The sequence below is a fragment of the Leuciscus leuciscus genome (genome assembly GCF_965113295.1).
Source record: "Leuciscus leuciscus genome assembly, chromosome: 1".
NCBI lineage: Eukaryota > Metazoa > Chordata > Actinopteri > Cypriniformes > Leuciscidae > Leuciscus > Leuciscus leuciscus.
In genome coordinates this window covers 46,697,021-46,715,403 of record NC_138725.1, presented here as the reverse complement: position 1 = coordinate 46,715,403, position 18,383 = coordinate 46,697,021, and the positions used below count along the sequence as shown (strand labels likewise).

General features: G+C 38.6%; 2 protein-coding genes across 2 annotated transcripts; both read left to right on the top strand.

The window, feature by feature from the left end:
• Window positions 1–1,288: 1,288 nt before the first annotated feature.
• On the top strand, window positions 1,289–4,160 carry gfer (growth factor, augmenter of liver regeneration (ERV1 homolog, S. cerevisiae)). The gene is made up of 3 exons (XM_082180395.1): window positions 1,289–1,527; window positions 3,338–3,546; window positions 3,667–4,160. Exons 1-3 carry the CDS (start codon window positions 1,318–1,320, stop codon window positions 3,827–3,829), a joined length of 582 nt encoding a protein of 193 aa, XP_082036521.1. The 5' UTR covers window positions 1,289–1,317; the 3' UTR covers window positions 3,830–4,160.
• A 6,953-nt stretch (window positions 4,161–11,113) lies between these two features.
• Window positions 11,114–15,629, top strand: syngr3a (synaptogyrin 3a). Its single transcript, XM_082177747.1, has 4 exons — window positions 11,114–11,421; window positions 13,080–13,314; window positions 13,551–13,696; window positions 14,505–15,629. Exons 1-4 carry the CDS (start codon window positions 11,320–11,322, stop codon window positions 14,706–14,708), a joined length of 687 nt encoding a protein of 228 aa, XP_082033873.1. The 5' UTR covers window positions 11,114–11,319; the 3' UTR covers window positions 14,709–15,629.
• The last annotated feature ends 2,754 nt before the right edge of the window (window positions 15,630–18,383 follow it).

Genomic DNA, 18,383 nt, shown 5'->3' with positions numbered 1-18,383 from the left:
TGAAAACACACTGTGTTTATAATTTGTTTTCCAGTTGAAAAAGATGTAATGCACAATCAATGACTGTGTAAACGATGTATTTTGGGGTGTGTGAGTGGCATATTTTAATAAAATAGTTCACTCAAAAATGAAAATTCTGTCATCATTTACTCACCCTCAAGTTGTTCCAAACCTGTATGAGTTTCTTTCTTCCAGACAGTTGATGGCACACATTGACGTAGGGGGAAAAATACTATGGAAGTCAATGGCTACCGTCTACTGTTACCAACATTCTTTAAAATATCTTCTTTTGTGTTTAACAGTAGAACGAAACTTATACAGGTTTGGAACAACTTGAGGGTGAGTAAATGATGACAATTTTCATGTTTGGGTGAACTATCCCTTTAAAGGCCATTGCACACTGAGTCCGAAATTTTCGTATGCGTTTTTTCGTGTTCGTCAGCCTTAAAATTCGTCACGCACAGAAACCTTGCACACTGAGTCCGATGCGTATTTATTAAACCTTTGCGGGAAAAAACGCAAAAAATACAAAATGGATTCGTCAAGCAGTGAGGATGATTTTGTTTTTGTTGCCCTCTTTCTTCTTAAAAAGAGAAAAAGAAAGAGGAAATATTGGGTCCATCCAATCCTGAGATTGCGCCGAGAGGAAGGAGAGTTTCACCTCCTTATCAAGGAGTTGCGAAATTATCCCAAACGATTCAAAATTTACCTCAGAATGTCAGTGGAACAGTTTGATGCTTTGCTAGCGATACTGGAGCCAAAAAGAAGACCACCAATTTCCGTGAACCAATCGATCCTGAAAAGACACTGGCAGTAGGCTATATGTCTAAGGTATGGGCGCGCGCGCGAATACACACACACACAAACACACACACACACACACACACACGCACACACACACACGGCCGGCGGAAGCGCTGGGCAGACAGAACAGCTGTATACAGGTTATATTTTATACCCAAATAATACATGATTAGTAATCGAATTGGCTGCTCAATCCATTGTGGATTTTGTCGTTCGCTTGTACGGTGGCTCTGAATTGTCCAAAAAACCTCTCAAAATACTGGCTGTGGATGCGAAAAACGCAGAAAATCGAACCCGATCCGAATTTTTTTATTACGGACGAAAGTTTCGTAGACAGTGTGCAAGCGTGATTGACATAACGTGAGGTCGAATATTTTTTTTAACGTGCGAAAATTTCGGATGCGAATTTCGGACTCAGTGTGCAATGGCCTTTAGACTAGTTTTGATTGGGCTGAGTTTATCACGGAGATCTGGCAACCCTGTTACTACATAACACATCGAGCGAGTTTAAACATGGCAGCCGCTGCCGGGTCGCGATCCTCCACGCAAAATAACGCTGGTATGGAGGGTTTCTCTTTCCCCGTGGTTGACAGACCACCTGGGGACAGTACGAGTAAAGACCCGACCACTACCGGAGAACCGAAAAAGAAACCGTGCCGAGCGTGTACGGATTTTAAATCATGGATGAAGTTGCAGAAGCAGACGTCCTCAGTCTCAGTGCAGGTGACAGTGAAACTACAATTTTGAATGAGAATCAGGAGTAAAACATCTGTGTAAACAAAATAGATGACAACTAAACACATGCATCCTTGCTGAACTTATATCGACTTGTCAGTACAGTTGTATTGTACTAAAGGTTTGGATTTTTTACATTTCAGAATTTCAGAATTAGGCTACATTTTAATCTTTCACCTCTTGCACTATAGTTTTACTATAGTAACACTAAATTTAGTAATAACTATGGTATATGTTGTGGTGGCAAACAAAATTCTATCACTGAATAAGAGACAAACATCTTCAATTGTCTCTGCGGCTTATTTTCTTGCTAGAAAAGGCCAGCAGTCACACAGAGTGGCTGGCATCCTTTCTCCTTTATAGTCTGGACTCCCAGAATGTTATCTTTCTAGGCTAATGATGGTATTTTCAACCATATGTGGAACATTCTTAAATATTGTAGATTCATAATAAAAAATCTAATTTTAATACAATTATAGTATTCTAGTTGCCAACATTCTAAATATGTTGGCTACTATAATAAGTAAATTCAATCTTTTTTGCAGTGGTTCTCAACCAGTGGGCCTCAGTAAACTTCCAAAGGAGTTGCAGGATGACTTTAAAGCATTTACGTTAATTAATCATTATTAATATGATAATAATAATGTCATAAAATATAATAATAAGTAATATGTAAAATAACCTAACAATAATTTACATTAAACTGCTTAACAAGATTTAAACTGAAATCATATTTCTGTAACTATTGTTTTTAATGAGGAAATACAGTTTTTAAAACTTCTGGAATCACAAAATGAACTGTGGTTAATTAATTCAATATATCAATACTCTCAGTTTATTTTAATAAAAGTAGTTTGAAATCAAGCAGATTAATTACAGCAGAAGTATCTGAGTCTATGAGAGTCTATATTGTGTTCAACATCAGAGGGCCTTTGTGTCTAGGTTTGAGAACCATTGTTTTATAGGAACCAGTTACACTGAACTAATTGGTAGAAGAAGCCAGTCATGGTTTTGCGTTACTTTTTTCACCTGGGATGGGCTTGTTTTTTAAAACAAAAAAGTTATATTTTGGGGCAAATGTAAAGACCCTTTCTCACCAAAAGTGAAATAACAAGCCTCAGGCTGAAGGAAATGCAAATTCATGGTTGTACAGTAGAGGGCGTAGTTCAAACCAACCTTTCAGCTGTGCTGCCAATTTTGCTGGAGAAAAGTTTAACACTTATTTTACCAATAAGAAACTAAAAAATCTATAGTCATTTTTGCTTATGGTTTAACTGAATCATTGAAGGTCAGAAGCAAGTATATTGGTCAATAAGGTAAGATTAAATGCATAAAAATGTATGTTTTATTTAACATATTTAGTTATTGGAGGTTTGCATTGCATTTTGAGGAATATTGAATTTTTTGTGTGTACGTGAGATGAGTAAATGCATGCTCACATTTAGTCTAGAACTACAATAACCATCATGTGTAAACACAACGCCTCTGCAGTTCGTTTTGTCTCAACATGGGGTCAAGAGAGCTGTCAGTCAATAAATAGGAAAACAAGGTAACTTGCGTTACTTCTTTGAAAAAGTAACTCCGATATTTTGTTGTAAATTTTAAAAGTAATGCCTTTACTAGTTACTTGAAAAAGTAATCTGATTATGTAACTCAAGTTAATTGTAATGAGTTACCCCCCAACACTGGTTATAGTTACTAGTCAAGAACTATAGTTTAGCTGCCAGAGCAACACAATAATGTTATGCTACAACAGTTGCTATTGTTTACAGTAAACAATCATATGATATTTGAACAGGAGAGCAGGGCGGTGGAGGAAACTAAGCCTGTTGAATGCCCTCTGGACAGAGAGGAGCTGGGCAGGAGCTCATGGTCTTTTCTTCACACTATGGCTGCATATTATCCCGATACACCGACCACAGAACAACAGGGGGAGATGACACAGTTCATCAACCTCTTCTCAAAGGTTTTCCCGTGTGATGAATGCGCAGAGGACCTGAGATCAAGGTTGTTATCATTTATTGTTGTGGTTTTTATGTTTGTCCTCTACCATTTTATAGCAGAAGCATTGCAGTGTTCACATTTATGTTTGGTAGCATATGTTTCAATGATCTTGTCTCTTATCAGATTGAAAACAAATCAACCAGACACTAACAGCCGGCACAACCTCTCACAGTGGCTGTGTCGCCTCCATAATGACATCAACATCCGGTTAGGCAAGCCGGAGTTTGACTGCAGCAGGGTGGATGAGCGATGGCGGGATGGCTGGAAAGATGGTTCTTGTGACTGAAATGAACATGAGCTAAAAGACGTCACATACTGATTCTGTGGACCTGTCATTTTTGCTGCAACAAATGCAGGTTGCAGTGCCAATCAGGAGTCATGCATATTAAACATATAAATGTTGACCTTGCACTTTGTTCTAACTGATATAATGATTTATCAATATACAAATGTCTAAATTGTGACTTTTAATCAAGAGTTTGTCTGTCTACAAGAGTATGGTGTTATGGCCCATACTTTTTTTGGATGGTTGAGCTCTCGGTGGATGTAAATAGCCCAGAGGTAACTGGATGAACTCTGTTCAACAGCTGGAAATAAAAATGTTCTGTTTGTTTAGAGCAGTGGTTCTCAACCTTTTTGACTCCAAGGCCCCTCAATGTCAAAGACTATATTTGGACCCCCTATATTTCTGATACTTTTGCTATAATGACAAAGCTGCTTATTTTCAAAGTTTTTATTTATTTATAAATAATTAAATTAATTATAACTTTATAATACCATAATACCGATAACTGAGTGTTCTTCATGTTTTACACTTTTTATTACCAGTGTATTTACATGACTTTTCTCATTTCAGGGTTTTTATTTACTCACAAATAGCAATTTCTACTAGACCTAGGGCTCGTTCTTCGTACGTTGCTTATTACATCCGAGATCAAATGACACATCCAAGATAATATCATCGTGCTAATCATGATCTGGCTAACTCGGTTCTTCGAACACACTTGCCGGATAGGATTAGTATCGCTGGATTGAGTTATCTGAGATAATTGCGCGTTCATGCACTGGGTTAAAAGGGGACATGTATCGATAGTAGAAACATTGATCAGCAACGCTGCTATTGGCTGCTCAGAGTGGCCAAAGAGCGCGCACAGTTTTTCTCCGCAGCAGAGCAAGAACTAATAGTCGAAGTTTATTCGGAATTTTAATGTTTTAATGCAAAACGCCAGGGAACACCTCAAAGTCTGCAAAAGCCAGGAGAGAGGGCTGGCAAAAAGTAGCAGACAATTTAAATCCGTTAGAAGTGGCCATGTTAGATGTTTTTTTATCACTTATTAGCCTATATTTTTGTATTTGAATAATTGCATAATTACTTTGTTCATTGTAATGTCAGAGTCACCACACTAGAACATGGGAACAAACAAAAGTGAAGTACAAAAATATTCTACATAATGGTAATTTTTTTGTTATATTATAGTCTCTTTTATAAAAGACACTGTTAAATAAATGGTTGGCTGTTTATAAAAGCAACCAAGAAAAAAGCTGAGCAAAAAAAAAAAAAAGAAGAAAAGATCTTAGTAGCCTACACTGTAAAATAATTTTTGCTGCATTAAATTAAGGCTGTATAGTCATTTCAACTGTTAAATCTTGAGTAATGATGAATTGCTTTGACAAAACTAATAAACTTATATTAATGTAAAAATATTTTTCCAGAGTGTAGTTCATATAATGACATTGTGTTTTCCTCTTTTGTGCACTTTTACATAATACACCAACACTTGTATCTGTTCCCAAGAAAGTGGTGGCTGAAATATGTGCAGTAAGTGGACATTTTTTTTATAACTTTCCAAAGGAAAGAAAGTATAAGACTTTGTAATGTCCATTTGTTTCCATTTCACTGGACAGTGAATAAACCCTCTCAGATAACTGTCATATGGAGGAACTAGCCTACCTGCAAGTGCATAAATAACTTTACTTAATTTATACTTGTATGCTTTATGGCAGCAATATAAGTTGCAGGATTCCACATTTACAGAAAGGCCTACAGAAGAGTCAGCACAGACAGAGGAGACATAGGCCTACAGGTGGGCAGTGTAGCCAACTTTTCCTTTTTATTTGTTGCATGAGGCATGTGTCTAATATCTCTTGTTGCAGGCACTTGAACACTGGCTTTTCTTTACAAAGAACAATTGAAATAAAACTCAAGGAACTAAGTATATTGGTCTTTTATTAAACTTTTCATTATATTATAATGAAAAGTTTTTTTTTTTGTTTTTTTTTTGGGCAATGTTGTGTAATATGGCACATGCAGCAATGTCACAGGCCCTGTCAGGTGTGCAACCCTCAGACTTATCAGACACTGAAATCTTCCCTTTAGTCAGCCAAAGTTCATTTCATTGTGTGCCCTTGTCCTGGCTACTGCATTGTAACTGGTTTGGGTCAGGGAATGGGGTCATAAAACACCTGTCTGCAGGCAGGAACATGTCATAATCTCCTATGAAGAAATGCAGTTCTGTTAGGATCAGCATAAGTGTATGTAATACAGTGAGCTTGATATTTAATTGTGGAACTTTCCTTACCACTTTCAAATAATGTGCATAAATGTGAATCTCTGAAAATTCTTAAGTCATGCACAGATCCTGGCCATTTTGCTTTCACATTTGTGATATGGAAGATTTTAGTCAAATGACTTTTTTTATTTGATATAATATTATTAATCTGGAATATTAAGACTCCCAATAGTAACTGGGCTGCACATTTACATTGTGAACCTCCTTTCTGTTCACATAATCCCCTTCATTGAGGCCTTGATGGCAGTCTATGGAAGCCTATAGTCTATGGTACCAATCACGTTAGTGAAGCCTGAGTGACATACTGTAATCGGCATGGTCATGATTGCATGATCTTCATAAAAAATGATAGCCCAAAAAAAAAAAAACTGCTTTAAAAAAACTGCTTTACAACATTGGGTCTTAAAAAACTTAAACTGTTTTTTAAACCTAAAAGCGCCAGGTAAACTCCGAATGACACGACAGACAGCACTTTCCATCAAGTTCTCTGCTCCAATAGTGTAAGGAAAGAGCCACTCGCAAATAATCATAGGGCAATGCAAACAGTTTGTGCTGTAGTTAAAGCCCGACTCCGACAAGTCGAAAATAATGTGCGTTTCCAACAAATTAATAATGTAAACGAGAAAAAAAGTCACGAGAAAAAAATTTCAATCTCAGAAAGTGCACTATCGCGCTGCGCTGGACTTCCCCATGGACTTCCCGTATCAACTCCGCTTATGAAGCCGGGATCTAATCCTGTTTACATGAAATAAGCCTGCTCCCGAGCAGGTTCAAGTTTGCGCACCTGTTGCTATGACAGCAAGTCCAGGATGAGCGTCGAAGAACCAAACAATCCAAGATCATGCCAAATCGTCAACAATCAAATCCAGCTAACTGAGTTAGCGACGTACGAAGAACGAGCCCCTAGTCTTATATACATTTGTTTATATACATTTTTGTGAACCTAAGTATGTTGTGATAGTCAAAACAATGTCATGCCAAAGGCTCTGTAGGCTATGAAACAAAAGAAATATGCTGAAGAACATTAGGGTAAAACAACACTAGACCCTATTGACAAAATATTCTGCATGCCTCCTAAATGTTCCATTTGGCCTGCTAGTGTGTGAAGCTGAACAGCCCCTATGAAGTTAGCAGACCCAATCATAAGAAATAGCATGTGACTGGTGGAATTTTGAAAATCCAAATGAATAGACATTAAAGCAAAATAAATAAGCATCGAAATTATATTATATTTCATTAAATATAATATAATGAAAGAGAAAGAATTACACAAATAAATAAAATAATAGTGTATATGACTAAATCTACAAGGGGTGATAGAAAGCTACAAGGCACTTAACTCATGGAAAAAATTGGCCACTGTAATTGCTTTTTCATTTTAGAGAGCACAGGGGGATGAAGCAAGAATTTTAAGCTCATTTACAAAATGAGGAAAGGAGGAGGAGGAGGAGGAGGAGGAGGAGGAGGAGGAGGGGGGGGGGGGGGGGGGTGTAAATGCTTATATTGAAATATTTTACCCTTCCCAATATAAAACTGCACTAAGGGAGAAGAAATGTATTACAAGGACCAAGATAGATAATATAGTAGCATTAGAACAAGATCTTAAAACTGTAAATAGTTCGTTTTCAATTTAGTTAGGGAAAGGTAGGCTTTTTTTTTTTTTTTTTTGCCAATCTGAAAAAAAAATTCTTACCAATAGCTTTTTTTTTACCATGTGTTCCTATGGTGTCTAGTAACACCTCCCAATTTATCCATGGCCAAATCCTCGGGGAAACGCCTGGAGAGGCAATCAAAGTTGAGGTGCCCAGACGGCCTGGGTAAAAATAATGTTTGTTTTTTTAACCAATATTACCTTTTGAGATGTCAAATTTAACAAACCTCATCCAACTCCCCTACATCTTCCTCACTCCTGTTATCATCTGGCTGGTTGATGTTCTGGCAAGAGTTACCATGACAGTTCCCACAAACAGAAATACGCTTGACGCCTTGCTTTTTACAGCAGCACCTGAGAGTGTCACAGCCCCCTGCACAGTTGCAGCTGACAATCTTCAGAAGGTAGTCCAGTGCAATGGGATCTGTTGTAGGGACTGGTGCATAACCTTGTTCTCCTTGTTTCCATCCATACTCAAGGACATCCAGTGATGGACTTTGTAGCAGTAGCCAATCTCTGGTCTGGAGATTTGCCCGTGGAGAGTGCTGTGCTGCAGATCCTGTAGTCGGAGGCAGTTTCTCAGGCCAGAAATTGCTATTACGGTATCGCAGCCAGAGAAGCTGTGGAGGAAGATCAGGTATTTACGGTATCTATCCAGGAGGGCCTCCCGGATCTTTCCGACATCGTAAGATGTGTCTTTAGCTGTTGTGAGGAACACAACAGCCTCAGATCTGCTCCCAAAATCAATGGAGGGAAGCTAATCACTGACTCACTCAAGCTCTTCAACCGCCTCATCATCATCATTAGTGAGCGCGAAGTCAAGACCAAAGAAGCTCTGCACTTTGAGTTGACGCCAAGGACATCGCTGAGAGCTACCTCCGGTTTGTGATGTCCCTGGGTAGCCAGCATCTCCTGATCACTGTGGTCTTTGACGGATATGGTAGCTCCACCAAGGACCCTGACCACCAGAGACATACAAAGAATGCATGCTGTGACATTCAGATTCGTTCAGATTTAACTGAACTTCATCACTGTCTCCTCTCCACCAGTAAGCTGGTGTGTGGTGGGCGTTCTGGCGCAATATGGGTGCCGTCGCATCATCCAAGTGGATGCTGCACATTGGTGGTGGTTGAGGAGATTCCCCCCTTCAATGTAAAGCGCTTTGAATGCCGAGAAAAGCGCTATATAAATGTAATGAATTATTATTATTATTATTAAAAAACATTGCTCCGCGGGAAAAGTTCCTTGACAACAAGCACAACAAGGCCCAGCTCATTCTCCTCCTTGCTGAGACCTTCCAAAGAAGTAGGATCAGTGTACAACAATGCTCTGATGATGCTGACACTCCATGTGTGCAGCACTAAAGGAGGCAATGGAGTCCTCTGTTGAGGTGAGGGCCGAGGACACAGACGTTGTGGTTATGCTGGTCCATCATAGGGCAAACCACCCAGTCTTCCTCACAACAGCTAAAGACACATCTTACAATGTCGGAAAGATACGGGAGGCCCTCCCGGAGAGATACCGTTATACCTGATCTTCCTACACAGCTTCTCTGGCTGCGATACCGTATCAGCAATTTCTGGGTTTAGCAAACCAACTTTGCTCACCAAGCTATGCAAGACTGACAAAGCAGAGGGGGCTATGGATGTGTTCAATGACATCAGAGCCAAGAAAAGTGACATCATCAAAGCTGGCTGCAAACTGTTCAAGCTCATATTCTGCGGAAATCCACCTGAAAATTTTGAAGACTTAAGATTTGATATCTTCAGCAAACGGGCCGCAGCCGAGAGCATCAAGCCTGAGAAACTGCCTCCGACTACAGGAGCTGCAGCACAGCACTCTCCGCGGGCATATCTCCAGACCAGAGATTGGCTACTGCTACAAAGTCCTTCACTGGATGTCCTTGAGTATGGATGGAAACAAGGAGAACAAGGTTATGCACCAGTCCCTACAACAGATCCCATTGCACTGGACTACCTTCTGAAGTTTGTCAGCTGCAACTGTGCAGGGGGCTGTGACACTCTCAGGTGCTGCTGTAAAAAGCAAGGCGTCAAGCGTATTTCTGTTTGTGGGAACTGTCATGGTAACTCTTGCCAGAACATCAACCAGCCAGATGATAACAGGAGTGAGGATGTAGGGGAGTTGGATGAGGTTTGTTAAATTTGAAACTGATTTAGTAAGTTTTGTTTTGTAATTGTTCAATAAAACCACTTTTTATGGATTTTTTTATGGACTTTGAGTCATTTTTACTCAATACTAATGGCTGGGATAGATTCAGCACCCCTAAAAACCCCTAGTTAGACATCTCAAAAGGTAATATTGGTAAAAAAAAAACGAAAAAAAACATTATTTTTACCCAGGCCGTCTGGCCACCCCAACTTTGATTACCTCTCCAGGCATTTCCCCAAGGATTTGGCCGTGGATAAATTGGGAGGTGTTGCTAGAGACCCATAGGAACACATGGTTAAAAAGCTATTGGTAAGATATTTTTTTTGCAGATTGGCAAAAAAAATGCCTAACTTTCCCTAACTAAATAGAATGACACAATCATAAGACAATCTACATTTATGAATGAAGAATTTAGCAAGTCCGAAAATGTTGTTAACCAGATAGTGCTGTGTACAATGTTTCTTGAGCACACCAAATTGAACTTGTTCTTAGCTAAAGGGGTTGACATGGATGTCGATGTGATGTGGTACATTTTGCTGTACAACTGAGAACAGAATAACTTTGAGTCAAAAAAGATGTGCTCAGTTTCAATGTCATTCTCACAAAATTGACGAGCTTTCCCCCAATATAAAATTTTGACCTAGCTATAAGTAATTTCTTTGGATGGATATATGCCATTAATTATTTTAAAATGGAAGTTCTTTTACTTTAGGGAAAATTGGAAAAGTAGTAACCCATTCTTATCTCCTTCAAATCAAAATCTTAAAAATAATTTAGTGTCATCTGAGCTGATTTGGTAGAAGTCAATCAATGTAGACACTTCTAATATGCATGTTGTTACATAAAAGATCTCTAATAGATAGTTACCTAAACATAGGGATGGGAGAGGGATGTCACATAGTGTGCAAGAATAGCAATATCACCATGTTTTGAGGTATGGCACTTACAACTGTGTATAAAACCAGGATGACATGTTTTAAACAGAAATCATTGTTATTGAGAATATTACCATAACTGTCCATCATACAGTAAAGACAAAAATATTATATTTAAACCAGTTTTCATAAATAACAAATACAAGTCGTGTGAGGACTGAAGTTATGAGAAAATGCTAATTTCCAACACATGAGGACTTGCTGATGAAAGACAGATAAGAGGTTGGACGACTCGAAATCACACTTAATTCTAAACCACCCACTTTCCCAAACACCGAAGAGAAGACGATCAGTAGATGTTGCTGTTGAGAATGTAACACAGAATCAGAGAGATTGCGCACGCCTCTGACAGTGTGTGTGTGTGTGTGTGTGTGTGTGTGTGTGTGTGTGTGTGTGTGTTGTTTGCCTACCTCGACCAAGAGCCCAGAGCCTGAATAACAGTAGGAGGAAAATGGACGGAGTGGGTTCATTTGGTGCTGGGAGAGCCGGGGCTGCTTTCGACCCTTTTGCCTTTATTCAGCAGCCGCAGACCATCCTTAGAATATTATCATGGGTAAGACATTTATTTACCTACAGATAATCATGTCAGCCTAGAGGAGACAAATGTAGTCTGTGAGAATAACCCAGAGCATATCATAATTATAACGTTTTCATCACACGCTCATTTAATAATTTAACGAGGTCAATTGGAAATATGACGCTCGTTTAGATATGCGTTTATTTGAGACATGTAAGATTATTTTTCGTTTATATTGCAAATTTTGACGTGTTGATGTCACGAAGCGTTTTTGCCTCTGATGACGAGATTACTCATGTGATTCCTTCTAGAATAATAACATATAGAAGCATGAATATAGCCTAAATACACGCGCTTATTCTTGAATCATTTGTGTTGTTTCGTTTATTACTGTGAGATTAATTCGTTTATAATAGCATTATATTATTATGTAGCCTATTATATTTATCAATAGGCCTATTATCACGTAGACGTGACTTCATATAGGCTATATACCTAGGCTATAGCCTAGAGCCTAAATTGATGAACGTTTCTCTTTGATATCGTTTTTTCTTCTTTTTTTTTTCAGTATGAGCATCACTGTATAGTGTATCAAAAAATATAAGCGAGTGTCTCATTTTGAGCATTAATGTTGCTCAGAAATGCTGTTTAGATAGGCAGCCCACTAGGTTTTGATCCGCAGCCACAGTCTGCTTCTATATGACCGGCTCCTCGATTCTGATTGGTTGTTGCTTTACTATACGCTCATGTACTGTTACTTCCATTTTTGCATCAGACAAACACATCACGTGGATTATGGCTTTGTGCAATACAAATTCTCTTTCAGTCAAAGATTTTATTTTATTTCGTGTAAATTAGGTGTTAGCATAAATATTTTCAGAAATAAAAGATTTCATACTGAACAATATTTTAAGGACATTTTGTCCTACAAATGGAAAATATTGATTTAGAACATTTACAGTAGGCCTACATAATGTTCATTGAATAGCATTGATATGGTCATACAGTGGATATCATTATGTCTGTGTAAGTTTATCTTTCTGTTTCATTTTGTAATTGAAACATTTAAAAAAGATAGACACTATATAATTGCTTTAATTAAGAACATTAACTAACATTACTACATCATATAATGCTTATCGTTAGTAAGTTTGAAATCTTTTAATAGTTAGAAATGTAATGAAAAATGTATATATATATATATATATATATATATATATATATATATATATATATATATATTCTCCACAGACCCAAGGTATGTATAATCAGGGAGTTAAAAAAAATTGTCCATTTTCTGAACATCAAGATTTTAGTTAAAATGTATGTATAATTTATTATGCAGAAATGAAAATGTGTATATTTTAGCTGTTGTAACATGGTCACCATTTTACACATTTTAAATAAAGTTGTTATGGTCAGTACATTTTTAAAAGTACAAATATAGTCTCTCAATTAATATAAAACTGTAACTATAATTCTACAAAAATGATAAAAATGTTGTTATAATTTTAGATGAAGTATAACTTGACAGTGTAGGAAGCCTCTGTCTCTGCTTGCCATTTCATATCAACTGCCTTTACACAATAGTATTTAATGTAATAGTATTAAATGTTTAATGTCATTTACAAAGGGTTTTGACAGCATTATAATAAAAACACATGATTAAGTCATGCGTATCTTTTCCCCTGCAGATCTTCTCAATAGTGGTGTTTGGATCCATAATTAACGAAGGCTACGTCAACCACGGCAGCGAGAGGCTCTATTGTGTTTTCAACAAGAACAACGATGCCTGCAACTATGGAACCACCATTGGGCTCATAGCATTTCTAGCCTGCATTTTCTTCATTATCCTTGACGTGAAGTTCCAACAAATCAGCAGTATTAAAGACAGAAAGAAGGCAGTGATGCTGGACATTGGATTTTCAGGTAAATAATGAGAGCAAGTCCAAACAGACTCAGACTCTCTATGACTGCATGTTATTTTTAAGCTGTGAAATATTAATGGGGTCTGGCAACGATTCATAATCTCCACAGAAGTACTGTATTGCCTTCAGACATTGTCACTTTTATTTGTGATTTTGTCTTTTTATGTAAACACGGGGCAGTATAGTAAACTACTGTATATTGTCATTAGTCTAATATTATTTTGTACATGATTACAGGTTTCTGGGCATTTTTGTGGTTTGTTTGTTTCTGCTTCTTGGCTAACCAATGGCAACGCACCACCCCAGATGAGCTGCCATTAAATCAGGGAGCGGATGCTGCCAGAGCTGCCATAACCTTTTCCTTCTTCTCCATCTTCACCTGGGTAAATGAGAAAATGGAAATGAAAATACATTTTACTGTCATTTTATGAGAGCGACTGCCGTTCTTGCAGAACACCAATCCATTTTGAGTTCATGAGTACTTGAGGAAGTTGTTAAATCATGACCTATCTCATCGACATTAGCTTGCTCTACATACTGGTTTCAGCCCTCAGGGGATTTGGGAACATGTAATAGAATTACTTCCTTTTCCCTGGCCATGAATGAGGATAAGAATAGTGTTTGGTGGTGTGTCCTGATGTGAGTGAAGCAGTGAAAGAAATTGGCTATTTCTTACAGTACTGAACAAGAGTGAAATGTTTATCTTGTATATATATATATACACTGCAAATGTTTAATTCATATTTCTTGCAAAGACGTAGTACAAGGACCTGCAAATGTTGTTTTGATAATACTGTGATGTTTTAGCATCACTGTATAAAATTATGATTAATAAGTTATGACAACATATGTTTTTACATTGTTTTAACTCATCAACTTTTTATATAAGTTATACAAGATTCTATAAATTTTTAAAGTCAGTTTAATGTAATTTAAGTTGAAATTACTTAAAAATCTAAGTTGATTGTACTTAAAAATTTAAGGCAGCAACTTTTTTTTTAAAGTGATGTTGCTAAGGATACAAATTTAGCCAAAAATACAAAACTAAATGCCAAGTACTAGAATCATTTGTCACCAATATTTCTGTAGTGCTTTGAGAACAGAAAAAGTGGTCAGAGTTGAGAGTAGTTATTTTTAAAGAGAGTTTGATAGTAATCTGTGACTTTCAGTTGCTTTCTCTTTATATTTCAGGCTGGTTCGACTGTAAGAGCGGTGCAGAAGTATCTGCTAGGGACCGATATGACCCTGTTCACAACAGAGCACATCGATGGCATCCCTCCTGTCCAGCCCTACCCCACCGTCACAAGCACCGAGCCTGACGACACATACCAGAGCCCACCCTTCACTGAAAACCTGGACCCCACCGGCCAAACCTACCAGGTGCCAATTTACTGAAACGCTGCCGAGCAAGAGTCCATGTGCGATGTCATTGGTCTATCATTGTGGATGACTGGCACTGCTCTTCAAACTGAAGTGGTGTGACAATGTTCATAGGTAGTACCGTTCTGTGAACTTCTGTACGAGAATATGTTGATTGTGATTTCACTTTCATTTGGAATATTACGTGTTAATTTATCAGCTGGAATGAAACTGATTGAAGGGTATCAGTGTTGTATAAAAATGAAAAAGGTTACGTTGCATGTATTATATTTAGAGAGCTATAAAGTGCCATGCATCCTAAACAATAACTTATATATTCAGTTTCCATAATGTTGTTGGGTACTGTATATAAAGTGCAATATCTGAAATATGGAATCACCAAACGTTTGACACGTTCTCCAACTAAACGCTTACGAGGGGTGGTCTTCCTAAAAGAGGGTGGAGTTTCACTGTAGATAAGGGTGTCTTCTTAGGTGTGTTCAATATGGTGTTGGTTCAGTGTTTGATTTCGTGAACCCTCTAAACCTGTTGAGAAAAGGCAAGATTTGGGATTTTTTTTTTGTGGATTTTGAACAAAAAGTTATCATTTTATTTTTATCAGAGCCACGATTAGTTGCATTTTAATTTGAATAGAAATTACTAAACAAATTTTAAAAATGTTTTATTCATCAAGGACACATTAGATTGATCAAAAATGACAATGTTGCTAAAAATTCTATTTCTAAGTGCTGCTGTTTTGAACTTTCTATTCTTCAAAAATTCACAAATATTAAGCAGCATAACTGTTTTCAACATTGATGATAATCATAAATGTTTCTTGAGCAGCAAATCATCATATTAGAGTGATTTCTGAAGGATCATGTGACACTGAAGCCTGGAGTAATGATGCTGAAAATTCAGCTTTGCCATCACAGGAATAAATTACATTTTAAAATATATTAAAATAGAAAATAAAATAAATTTAATTTGTAATAATATTTTACAATATTACTGTTTTATTGTATTTTTGATCAAATAAATGCAGCCTTGATGAGCGTAAGAGACTTATCAAATCTTTACAGACCTCAAATGTCTGAACTGCAGTGTAAATTGCAAAGTGATGTGTTTGGGACATCCTTCAGATATTCATCAGTTGGCTGTTGTAAAAAAAAAAAAAAAGAAGCTGTTTGGTGACCATCATCAGTGCTTTGTCTGATATGTGGTAGATTTTGGTAATGTTTCTGTGTTCAGAGATAGGGCAACATACAAAAATGATAGTGATTGTACTTCAAAACATGTAAATGAAGTATGTTTGTGAAAGTGGTCAGGGTCTTGTGTTTCCTGTACTTAACTCTGCTCTCTTTAAAATGCCTCATGGACCAATATTTCTAATTTACTGAGGTATGTTTTGCTGGATCAAAATTTGCACCTCTAAACAAGCATAATAGGTGATGAAGAGGAGTGAAATTAAAAGCCTTATTTAATTTTTGTATTTGTACTCCTTTTAAGGACAAAGTGCAAAATTTGCATCAGTAAAAATGCCTTGACCTAGTCCATGACTCTTTTAAAACACATATTACATACTGTATCTGCAGGCAATATATGCCATCTTGTGATTGAAAGATGTACACAAAAGATTTGCTGTTGTCAGTTGGAATGTCTTCGGACTGCAGTTGTCAGACATTATAAAAAAAAATAAAGACATGTTTTTTCATGAGTGGATCACCTGTAATGTGCCCCTTTAATGACTTTCGCATACCATTATAATGAGATTATTCAGTTGTCAGAAGCTGTACCCTGTAACATTTTGAACTTTCTACTTTAAATTGTTTCAAATGGTTATATAATTCTATATTCTGATATATCCCAATGTTATTTCGTTCTAAATTTAGCAAAGAAAACGTTAATGTTTACTCAGGTAACCCTGGTTCCCTGAGATAATGGGTTCACCAACACTCATGGGGAAAACTCCCGTTTTATCAGAATCCTGATTGGTTCACGTCTGCGCAAGTGCACAGACAAATGGCATTTCAGCCTGTCGAAAGGGGCGGGGCTGGCTGCCTATATAAGCCATGCAGTGCAGAAATGCCCAATCGTCAGAATTTTTTGACTGAGGAGCAGCGAGCATAAATCGCTGTGCAGCGTAGTAGCACGCCAGCTACGCAATGCTCGTTCCAGTTATTTCAGGGAACCAGGGTTACGCGAGTAACCATAAACGTTACCTTTCAACACTTTCGGCACGTAGTGTATTCTCGGCCTGAGGACCACTTTACAGTCTGTCACAGATTAGCAGGAGTTCTTCAAAACAACACATGGAGGACGTTAAATGCCAGTTTTATGTTTATTTTAGGTTCTCCCAAGCCAGTAAAGTGCAAGGTGCTCACAGGTGCCAAAAACATGAAAATTTCAAAAGGAAAAAAATTGAGTTCGGAATGGATCATTAGGAATGAACTCAAGGCAGGAAGGTTCCACAGACCGAGTCTGCAGATCTCCAACTTGCTTGACTGACGCTAAAGGCAGCAAGAAGGCAGTCTTAAGCGAGAAGGACCGAAGGTCAGTTGACTCAAAGGGAGGGTCCCAGAGAGCCCTGGACTGTGGAGAGGTCCCATGACGGACGAACGTGGGCAGGGAGGATTCAACCTCCTAGCTCCCCTGAGAAACCTAACAACCAGGTAGTTTTTCCCAGTCGATTGGCCGGCCACCGAGGCGTGATTTACTGCAATGGCCGCCGTGTGTACTTAGTGGAGGGGGCGCGCCCACCGTCCAGCATCTACTGCAGAAACATGAGAACAGACAAAGTTTCGCACTTGGCTAGGTATTTTTTCAGAGCTAAGCAGCAGCTTGAGAAAACAGACAATTTCTGAGCGTAAAGGCGCCTTGTGGAAGCAGCCCTCACTTCCGAGATCGATCTCATCACTTCCTGGGGAAGGCCTGATAGTTCCGGTCGAGGGGCCAAACATGCAGGTTCTACAACTCCGGTTGGGGGTACCAAATTGTTGGGGACCTGCGGAAGTAGGGCTACAGGATGGAAGGCATAAAGGCACAGACGAGGCCATTTCTGTGCCAGCATGTCCATTTCCTTTGAGAAGTATATCTGGCAATGGGAATTCTCTATTGTCGCAATGAGATCCACATCCGCCTGACAGAAGGTGCGCCATATCGTGTTGACTGCCTGGGGGTGGAGTCTCCATTCCCCGGTGCCGGTCCGCCACATGAAAGCATCTCTGCTCCTTCGTTGGAGAAGCCTGGCAAATTGACCGTCCTCACTCACTTGGTGGTTTATAAAAGCAGCCACCATCCTGTTGTTCAAGCGGACCAGGACATGATGACCCCTGAGTTCCTGCTGGAACTCCTTGAAGGCCAAAATCACCGCCATCATTTCCAGGTGGTTGATGTGCCAACTTGACATAGGGAATGCCCATGAGCCGAAGGCTATTCTGCCATCACACAGGGTACCCCAGCCTGTCTTGGAGGCATCTGTCACGACCACTTTCCTCCTGAAAACCTAGCCCAGCGTAACCATGTTTTGGTAAAAGCGGGGTGATTTCCAAGGGACCATGCCACTCGTGCCAGATGAGGAGCGTCAGCTTGCTTGCAGAGCGTGTAGAATCGGCTTGCCTGCAGAGCGTCGTTGTTCCGCTGCAAAGCTTGTTCAACTACAGGGAGAGCGAGGCTTCAGTCTTCGGAGCACCGAGATGATCTTCACGCTGA

Coding starts and splice junctions, on each gene's coding strand:
- gfer (XM_082180395.1), top strand. CDS start 1,318: ATGGCAGCCGCTGCCGGGTCGCGATCCTCCACGCAAAATAACGCTGGT. Junction 1,528..3,337: donor CGTCCTCAGTCTCAGTGCAG/GTGACAGTGAAA, acceptor ATATTTGAACAG/GAGAGCAGGGCGGTGGAGGA. Junction 3,547..3,666: donor GCAGAGGACCTGAGATCAAG/GTTGTTATCATT, acceptor GTCTCTTATCAG/ATTGAAAACAAATCAACCAG.
- syngr3a (XM_082177747.1), top strand. CDS start 11,320: ATGGACGGAGTGGGTTCATTTGGTGCTGGGAGAGCCGGGGCTGCTTTC. Junction 11,422..13,079: donor TCCTTAGAATATTATCATGG/GTAAGACATTTA, acceptor TTTCCCCTGCAG/ATCTTCTCAATAGTGGTGTT. Junction 13,315..13,550: donor GCTGGACATTGGATTTTCAG/GTAAATAATGAG, acceptor ACATGATTACAG/GTTTCTGGGCATTTTTGTGG.